The 10,780-nt window shown below is 38.9% G+C and overlaps 1 protein-coding gene across 2 annotated transcripts in view; it reads right to left on the bottom strand.

Annotated features, from left to right (window-relative positions):
• Positions 1-10,780, bottom strand: part of COL19A1 (collagen type XIX alpha 1 chain) — a 424,680-nt gene that overhangs the window by 11,523 nt on the left and 402,377 nt on the right. For both annotated transcript variants that reach the window (XM_090034633.1, XM_090034628.1), the window contains exon 49: positions 51-128. In XM_090034633.1, coding sequence (XP_089890759.1) covers positions 51-128 — 78 coding nt within the window. The remainder of the gene's footprint in view (positions 1-50; positions 129-10,780) is intronic.

Below are 10,780 nucleotides of genomic sequence, written 5' to 3'. Positions count from 1 at the left end.
TTCATCTGTTAATTAGTAACAATAGCCACAGTAAAGCTGGAGATGTTTACCTGAAGGGCCGGGGGGACCAGGATTACCCGGGAGTCCAATTCCAGGCTCACCTCTTTCTCCCTTTTGTCCTCGGTAGCCTACACAGGATAAAGAATAAAAGCATTCTGTTATTACAAACACTGATTGTCCGTCCATCTTATTGATGTTAAATTACCGAATCAAGCCACCTGAAGAGATGTCCAACTTTTTTCTGAGGCTAGTAATACAGCCACTGTTATTTACCTTCCCTCTTCTAGAACATGGGAAGACTGATACTTGTAACTTGTAGATTTTTGGACAGAGGGACTGTTATTGTATAAACTGGCATCACCTTCTTCAGAATTTTCTGTTACTTTTGTAAGTGCTCTAAAACAAAAAAAATAACTTTTGTGTCCTACTGCAGGACTGGTCCTAGGGTAGTGTTATACGGCACCAACCAATAAGATAGATTTGACAGAAAAAGCAAAAAACCCCTTCCATCAATATAGCTAAAGAAATAAATATGAGGTACAGCAGTCCATTTAACTGACCTCATTCACTACAGTGAGCTCTTTGCTTTTGAACAGAAAAGTATCAAAATATAGCCTACAAACCAGACTGCCAGACTACTAGCTCATCATCTCTCTCATGCATTCTGGTCTGTACCCAAACTTGTCAGTTGTATTATATATTTGAGATTGGAAGCTTCCCAGCAGGAATTTCATCATCTTGTGTACTTTTAAAGTTGCATGCAGATCTCTAGATATAGAAAACCTTATAGTTACTCACTGGTTGCACAGTTTTTCCCAACATTCAGCATGGTGTTGTTGGAACTTGTGCATGTTATAGGCTCCAGCACACAGTGCATTATTGTGACTTACGTGACTGCACTTTGTCTACCAAGCAGGCCCAGTAGCATATTCAGGTGTTTGCAAGGCATAGTTACTGAGCATATTATTACTAATTATGTAGCATTACTGTATACTGGACTACTCTAACTACATGAGACCCTATATTGCCGTGGTGACAAGCTACAGAGATGTGGCTTGTTGCTATGGTGATGTAGCATAAGTGCGCACCATCTGTGATGCCACCGCCACTGCACAGTAGCAACAAGCTACTGTGCAGCACCAGCAGGTACTGTGCAGTCATTTAGTACCAACTGTGCAGCAGGGCACCCACTGAGGATGAGTGGCTGTCATTAGCTGAACTGTATGAAAATTAGATTGTACCCTCATGTTTCTTTGTAAATTATCAATTTGTTCGCATCTGCTAGACCTTAAAACAGAGAGTGCAGGGCAACAATAAAAATTCTTGCTTACAATTTCCCTTATAGTTAAGTAAGTATCCTTCAACTTTTAGAGTAGAATGGGACATAGCTATATGGGAGATGACTACACTTTTATAAAGAACAAAAATCCAACACCTACCATAACACTTGCCTTTCAGAGGGCTTATTGGGAAGTCCTTCATCCTTTTCAATACAAGAATAAGACTGTTTATCTGTCTGTTTATGGGAGTGATACATATTGAGGATCGTTTGCCAACTCCAGGCTCGATTTAGAATTAACAGATAAGTTTAATTTTGCTGTGTTTAAGATGCCAATATATTTTCATTAATTTGTGCAATTCACTGTAGTTGCTACACTTTATGAAGATCAACCACATAATCAGGCATGTCAGTGTGCTGGGTAAGAATTTTTCTCTTTGGAATAGCTGTCCACTGAAGAGAGGAAAATTAAAATATAAAGGTTGTGGGTGACTGACCAGCATGGAGTCAGTTGATATCACCTGAGCAATAAGGGACACTTTAAATTATATGGCTAAAGTAGTCTTGTCTAGTATAATCTTGTAGCAGTACTATGTGGTAACATAACTTCATGTGACAACTGAAGAAGAAAATGGGGTGAGGTATAACTACTGTGGGTTCCAGCTGAGAAATACAGCCGAAACTATACCAAAGGAAGGGAACACAAATGCATACAAACTTCCTATTAAGCACAAGCTCATACATTTCAGCAGAAAACCTATTATCTATTTGCAATCATATTGGGTTTCAGAAAAGAGTTTCAGATTGTATCTTATTATCCTCAACATCTCAAAATTCCCTCTCAAATAACAATAAAATCATAGTGGAGTCCAAGAAAAAGTAAAACATGCATGCAGAGTGACATGCAGACACCACATCACAGTGATATAGAAACAAGCAGGTATATAAAAAAGGAAGTGAGCCATTTGAAAATGCACAGAAAAACCCAAACTTTACATTAGTCATGCATTCTAGTAACTGGGCCTATGAAAGAACTGCATAAGAGTCCATACGTAATCCATAAAAACCTGCAAAAGGAAAGGTGAAGAAGTTCATACTGAACAGTGGATCTTAAGGTTGCTCTTTAATTACAATGATTAATAATATTTATAGTTATGTCAGCTGGTGGTTGGCTGTGGAAATTTTGTGCATTTCATGTAGTTATTACAGTTTATGAAGGTCAACCACATAATCTGGAAACCTATTACATTTCCTATTTATTATATCTCTAAGATTCTTTATCTTACAGTAAGTGGTTAGAATACAATTTATTAAAACCAAGTTAATTATACTTGAATAAAACAGTACTACCACTAATCATTTCTGTATTGAATTTCCGCAGTCACGAGGCACAGAAAGAAATGTATTTAAATCACACTTACACCATTAATTAATTAAACATTATTGAAATCCATATCAATAATGGAAAAACAATAATACATATAGCTGTCCATCTGTGCACATTATATGAATGAGAAAGGTATATACAATGGCTGGCTGTATTTGAATATATATACAAATGAGTATTTTGTACATACTGGCAATGTTTCCAAAGTTTAAATGATACCAACATTTAATAAAACATTCTCAGGTAACTTTTCTAAAAATAATGCTTTATTTTGCAGGGCATAAACTATAAGAAAAAAACATGCAAGTATAACATTGGGGCACCACTTCAAAACAATCCAGTATTTAACTCTCACAATAAAATAGTTGATTTTTATATGAGGTATATGTTACTCAGAAGTAGGTCCCATGATTACACTTCTGGAAGATAATATTACAGTCTACCTGAGCAAAATTTTAGGTTTATAGTTGCAAACTCGTACACAAGATACAGAAGAATATTACCATTTATATAAATAGTATTAGGTCTATTATAATGATCCAGGCACAGTTATGAGGTATAGATATGATGCTATGTGTGTCTGTTTTCATGGTTATAACTCCACTAACAGATGTTTAATTCAAAAAGCTTACAAAGGCAACAATTGTACCAAAGCCTTTTGCTTGTGTTCAGGATATATAATTTGGTTGAAAAATTTACAACAATGAAAAATATCAGAAGCTTTATGTAAACAACTACCTTACGTGGGTAGTTTCAGTAAACACATTGTAGTATTCAGGAACCAGATATTAAAATAGGAACATGCTTTTTTTTGGCTTGTAAACTTATTGTACATAGTTAGAATCCAAATTACACTTTTATTACAGCAGTAGCTGACACTATCACCATCATTATTAGACTGGCAGTATCACTATTAATTCTACAGTGGGCACATCTACACATGCACATTTACTGTGCAATAATTTAGGATACTGCACATTAACAAAAATTTACTGCACAGTATGGGCATGTGTGTACATGTGCATGTCCATACGGCACATTAACTATGGTGACTTACACCGACTTGAGCATAAATTTGATACCTGCATCATCCAGGTATCAGATTTATGCCTGATTAATTACTTTGCAGTAATTCACATGTAGACCTCAGTAACAGTGTGTTTGTGGACTGACTTGGGACCATAGTTAGACTTGGGACCTAAGTCAGTCTATGCACAGAATTACTATACTTTAACAACTGCACATGTAGACACTGGCCTAAAAACCACTTACTGTTCAGTAACTAACTGTGCAGTAAATGCACGTGTAGACATAACCAGTGTATACTTAAAGATGTTACAATTGCATGTCTGGATGTTTTGGAGGGAAAAAAATGACTGAGTTTTTCATTTAGAAAAGTTTCAAAATGAGCCTCTTGTCCCTACCACATACATGGATAACACCAACACGCTGATGACATTTTTATGTCTAAAGTAGTATGATGCTCCTTGCTATACTTTTGAGGCAGTTATAATATGTTGAAATAACTGGTATAGGTTACTGCATAAATAATTGACATGTATTTAAGTACTCTTTGATATACAGCAACAAGGTGACAGACTCTAAGAGCAGAATTTTCTTGTCTGATTTCCAATGAATATTTTAGGTTTGTTCTGTGTGCAGGGTCTGTTCAACAAATGCAACTAAATCTGTAACTCCAGAGGAGGGGGAGGGTTTAACAATGGTAATATTAGTTCACTGATTATGTTGCTGTGTAATATGATGTGGAAAGGAACCTGTTTCAGAAAAACTCTGTCCTGATAACAATAGCAGCCCCTCAAGATCACTGCTTTCAGCTACTGCTATTCACAGCTATTCAAGTAGCCCTGCAAGAACACTACTATGGAACATTTCAGGTTCAACCTTTCCCCTGTCAAACAGGAAATTTCCAGCTATTCTTACTCCATATACTCTCCAAAAACAGCCAAACTTGTTTTAGACATATTTTTATATTCTATTGTATTCATCACCCAACAAAAATCCTAGTCCATTATTCCCACTGTGGGCATCTACACATGCACTTTACTGCAGAGTAGGTTAATTAGCTCCACAGTAAAGTGTCACCATCTACATGTGTGCTGGTATTAGGGCATTGTAAATTAATTAACTCCACCATTAGATACATTAAATAGCACTGTTGAAGACAGTACTGTCTCATGGCAGAGTAAGGAACTGTGCTGAAATGCACACGTAGACAGTGACAGGGGCTGGTGGGGCATGATGGTGCCAAAGTGCATAGGCTATCTGTTGCCTAGCTAGATGGCTCTGCACTGTTGGTATACTCATGATCCAGCCAGCCCCTCCGATGCTTGACATTGCCACCTGGAGTCTGGGGCTAACCCCCATGATCCCTGCCAGCCTGGGGATGCTCTGCCCCAGCACGAAGTCTTGTTGTCCCAGGTGCATGTGCAGATGCTGTACTCGGGAGCAGTTTTCTCTGGTGCAAACTGCAGTGGAATTTATCACACTGCATTAATTGCACTTGCTGATATACCCCATGTCTCCACAGACAATGAGTTACTTGAATTTATATTGATCTAAAATGTAAAGGGACTCATTTACCATCAATGAAATTAATAGTCAGTTGTGTCGCTTTCTGATTGTACTGAAACACTTTGTGCTTGGGGATGGACCCTTTTCTCAACTGCCAAGACAAAGGAGTTTGAAGTAAGGGAAGAAACTTCGAGGAACAAATTAAATGTTTTGTCTAAGACCCTAGATAGACAAGTGTAACAGAATTTAGGAAATAAAATAGCCAGCCTGTATCTCCAAACCTTGAATGGAGGCATTTAAGTGTCTTTTTGGTTGAGATTCACAACATACAGGATGGGTCAACATGAAAAGCTTTACTATGAATTAGGCTAATCTAATGCATAGTAAAGTGTCATTGTACATGTGTGTATCAATTACTGCACAGTATATTAATCTAATGCACCATTTTCCTACTATCTGTAGATACAGGAACTAGAAAAATGGCACAATAACTAATGCACTGTATTGCATGTGTAGATGCTGACCAGGACCAAAATTGCTCCTGGTCAGCCTAGGCAGCAGGGGGCCACAGGTGGTGGGGAGAGCTGTCCTGGGTCCAGCGGATGCTGTCTGACAGCTATGTGGAGATTGGGGTCTGTTCCGATCTCCATGTGGCTGGGAGAGCTGCCTGCCAGCCACATGGAAAACTGTCCCAGCTGCTGGGCAGCTTCCTGACAGCCATGTGGAGATTGGAACCTGTCCCGAACTGATTGGAACCTGCCCACGTGATTTTCAGGCAGCTGCCCAACAGCCAGGACACCTCTTCCAGCCACATGGATATTGGGACAGATCCTGATATTGAGACAGATCCCGATCTCCGTGTGGCTGGAAGGCAGCTCCACCCCCCCCCCCTTCAGGGCCCCAATTTCCCACAGATGGGACAGCTGCCCTTCTCCCCCCAGAACTTGGGGTGAAGCCCCAAAGCCTGCTACCAGTCTGGGGCTGGCACCCAGGGGAGCCTGGAGCTTTCCCTGGCTGCTGCAGGGGGTAGAGCAGGACAGGAGCAGCCCTGGATTGAGCTGCTTTTGTTGGGCTCAATTTGCTCTTGGTGGGGGTGCATGTATAGATGTATGCTGGGTAGTGCTTGAATTAGCTTGAATTTTCTGCGCAGAAAATTCAGGTGCATTAACTGCACATATAGACATGCCTACAGCACAGTAAAGATTGGGGATGAATAGGCCAGCCAGTAGGGAGGGAGGATGGAGAATAGGGTTGAGAGAAGAATCCTGCCCCTTTCATGAAGTCAGGCAGCATTCATGTGATTCCCTATATCCCTGAGTTAAGTGGCTCTGTTGTTATATGAAACCCTACTGAGGCTTAGTCCTCTAAGGGCACACCCTTATTGAATTGCAAATAGGTGAGGAGGAAGATCCTGCTTTTGCTTGAGAACTTAGTGGTTAGGGCCCTAACCATCAGACTATAGACTGGGCAGACCTGAGGGCACACTTCATTCCTGCTTTTGAAGCTGGGCTAATGGGCAACCAAAAGCAGCCAGAGTAAGAGCAAGAAAAAGAGTACCTTACTATGTAGCACAGTGAGGGAGGGCATTATCTTGGAAGAAAGATCCCTTGAATATTCCTCCCTGCTTCCAAGTGTATTTCTATATTTTATGTAATAACTAGTTAGTTGAAAATACACGACCAATCCTAAAGCTTAGGATCAGCCTGAAGAATGTTCAGGTCTCTCACTTCTTGGGTAAATCACCTAACCATGATATCACTGGAACACAGGTAGGTCATCCATCCTCCATCATTAAGTGAATTCAGATTCCCTTCAGGGGACTTAGATGTAGTGATGACTAGCATGTGAACCCCAAAAGGCCCTAGGCAGGATTCATGGCCTAACATGTACATCTCATTCAAACTAGTGGGAATACAGAACAAACCCAATAGCTATACTATACATAGGTTTTCTTAGTGATAAAAGGCATGAATAAAATGAGTCAAATACATTTCTGATCTATGGAGTCATACAAAAGTGAATTTGGATAACAAACCAAAATTTGTTCTCAATTGTACACACGCAGTCCCAATTAAATCAAGGAAGTTGAGTTAGTTCCTGAAATTTATGATAGAATTTGGCTTATTGTATGCAAAATGAATGTTATTGCTATGATTAACTTGAAAATAAAATTACAAATTAACTGAATATAGATTGTAAGACATTGTTCCTTTAACAGACTGTAGGTAGTAACAAAATTAGTGAAGTAACAAACACCCTCTCTAAGTAAACATTTAAAATCTCATTAGCAATACTGCCTTATAGTATTACAGCAGTCCTATATTTTAATTTTTAAAAATTAAAAAGGCATGTAAAAGAAATACTCACACACTATTATATATTGCCTAACTTCTTTGCTGCTGAATGGATATTTCAGTTGAGACTTTTTGTTATTTTGGTGACATTACCCAGTTCCACTGGAATTACAATGTAACATTATAATTGTTTGTACCTGATACATTTGACAGTATTTGAGGTATATAATGGTTAATTTCAATCAAGGATAGCAGGGAACAACTCTTAATAGTTTTATGAATCTGTTCCCTCTGGTCTCCTGATTCCTTAAATAATCATGTTTAAAAGAACCTAAAATAAATGCAAAAAACTTGAGCATTATAATATTTTATCACCGGAAATACCCGTTCTATTCCCAAAACAATGGGAATCCTTTGACCTAGCTGACTTACTGCTCCTGGGGCAGGGGGCTGGACTCAATGATCTTCTGAGGTTCTTTCCAGCCCTAATGTCTATGAAATCTATGAAATCTAAGAACAATGGTGGCACTGTAGACTTTTTAAATCATACAGTAATAATTCAGTGGAGATTACCTGATATATTAGCTCTGCACATAAATGTGAAATGTTTCCCTGTTGAGCCTGGACACATGCACATATATGGCTGAGATGGTTTAGTCAGGGAAAATCCTGCTTGGAGCAGGGGGCTGAACTAGATGACCTTGTGAGGTCCTTTCTATCCCTAGTAGCCTATGAGCCTGTAATATAATACTCTGGTGATCTTAGACATACATGCATGAAACTGATTTACCTGAAGAACCTACTACATTAATATTTTTATGGCTGACAGCAAACTGAAATTTGCAAGCATACTTTTCAGTCTGCTTAGTATTTTAAGCTTTGCTTTTTTACTGCCAGCTCACAAGAATGAAATGATCAGACATAGCAGGGAAGGGCATGGGTCATGGTAATACATCTTTGGTTTTGCACTCCTGGTGTAAAAGGAAGGTAGGCCAAACTATTGGCTTTCTTTACTTACTTTTTTATGCATCAGACATGGAAAAGCCTCCTACTTAAGTCTTGCTATTTTATATATTGGAAGAGGGTGTTGTTCTGAGTGTAAAATATGTGGGAATATTGTGTAAATGGGATATGACTATTATTTGAAAATAAAGCAAGAAAAAGAAGCTTCATTTTTCCTATAAGAATAGCTATAATCTTCCCTTCTTGAAACCAGGTAATTGAAAGAAATTCCTGTTACAATTTGCTAATTGACACTCCTCCAAATACATCCTAACTGAACAATCTGACACTGTTATTAAAGTTAATTATTTACAGCAATCTGCATATTTAGATAATTAACAAGTAAGTGTTGTAAAACTCTAATCCCTTTCATTGTTTTCCTTGATCCTTTATTCTTGTTTGTTCTTCTGATTTTGAGCTCATCAACATTTTTCAAGCTTCAGTCAAAGGTTTGTTGTTATCAGTGTTAATAGCCTTTATTCTTCTTATAGCTTTAGGTTCCACACATCTTCAGCTTTCGTTTCATGTTCTTCATTCCAGTCTGACTTGCCCTGACTCCAGAGCAGACCAAACTAACAAAAGATAATAATTAAGAACTACCTATACATATAGGCTACCTATACATATAGGGTAGATATGCAAAAAGCCTGAGCCTGAATTGATTTAATCTTTGCAAGTTAGTCTAACCTGGCTAGGCTGAACCAGTTTGTAATTGTGCAGACATTCCCTCTTGGCTGAAGAAATGAAGGCACATGCCTGCAGTGGCTCAGGCTAGAAGCTGGGGGGCACTAAAGTAGCCCTCCCTTGCCTTCCATAGTGCTGAGCTGAGGGGGGGGGCATGGCCAGGTCCTGGCATGACACTCTGATTAGGGATAGGTTCCCCCCCTCATTGCTCCTCACCAGCCCAGCAGGGAATTGATAACAGAGCATTTAGCACCCCACCAAAACAAAACACAAGCCTCTCTCATTAGTTCAAGCTTTTCTTAAACAACTTTTCCCAAGGAAGGAACAGAGGGACCAGCTGACTTGTTGATTAGCTCCAAAAAGCCCTAAGCAAACGTTGTCCTGTCTGCCTTACACAGACACCTCTCAATACTAGCTAGCATACCACACGCTGCCTACTGTCCGTGCTGTGGGAGAGGGGAGTGGGGAATCCCTGCTTGAGCAGGGAGTGGTGGGGGAGGAGGGAGAAGGCACAGGGAAGCCAGGCAGATGGTCCTTTGCCTGCTGTCTCTGCTGGAGCTCCAGCCAGGGAGCAGAGGGGAGGGGCCAGCAGATCTCTCTGGAGCAGAGAGCCCCGCCCAGGGCTACAATGCATCTGGGATGCTGAGGGAACTCTGGTTTAAGTTAAACCAGGAAGGGGTCTAGGACAGACTTTGCATAAACTAGTTTGACCCAAATCAGTTAAGTCTGATACTACATTCAACCAGGTTTATCTCAAATCGGTTTCAGCCATTTTCAAACTGTTTTAGCCGCACTGAATCTCTGTTCTGTTACAGGTTTAAACCATTTTCTGATCTCTTAAACTGCTTTATGTGTAATGTCTGTCCCTAGCCATACTGTAAATTATGTAACTACTTCTCAAATAACTCTATTTTATATTTTTTCTTATTATTCTTGTATCCCTTTTCTAGTAATCTCTCACACTAGTAATATCTAGACTGAGGATTTCTAGACCTGAATGAGTTCAAATTTCATGAAGTTTATAGCAGAGGTCAGTGCAGCAGAGGCCCAAATGATTTTGGAAAAACACAATATGCAAATGACAATTTTAGATAGCAAAAATCCAATTAAGTGAAATTGTTTTGTGAAAAAAAATTATTTCACTACAATAATATAACCAGTTAATCTTCACTGCTTTTATGTTATTTTATTTGCATTCATCCCTTCTCATCAGTGTTGCCTCTGCATTAGAACTCAAATAATTGCTCCTTAGAAGAAAACTGCATGGCTGTAGACTTGGATCAAACATATAAGTAGCTTTGACAGGGGATTGGCCTGGTTTCTATGCTTTATGGAAGTGTTTTGAGAAAAATAACTACTAGAGCAAGTTTAGGTAAGCTCTCTGTCAGTAGACAAAGTGTGTAATTTATTAGAATAAAATGCATTGATTAGGAGTTTTTAATAAATAAGAACACACATTTATTATGGGTTAATATGTAGATCTAGTTTGGAAAAACACAATTATGGTTTTAAAAGTTAATTATTAGGAAGCTATATGAATGGTTCTGTCTAATTTAACCATCATTAGCAAGTGTATGAAAAATCAAAGTTACAGTTCATGTA

The sequence above is a fragment of the Crocodylus siamensis genome, chromosome 1 (assembly GCF_052110815.1).
Source record: "Crocodylus siamensis isolate JL-2025a chromosome 1, ASM5211081v1, whole genome shotgun sequence".
Classification (NCBI taxonomy): domain Eukaryota; kingdom Metazoa; phylum Chordata; order Crocodylia; family Crocodylidae; genus Crocodylus; species Crocodylus siamensis.
The sequence above is the reverse complement of the archived record's forward strand: the minus strand, read 5'-3'. Positions and strand labels throughout refer to the sequence as shown.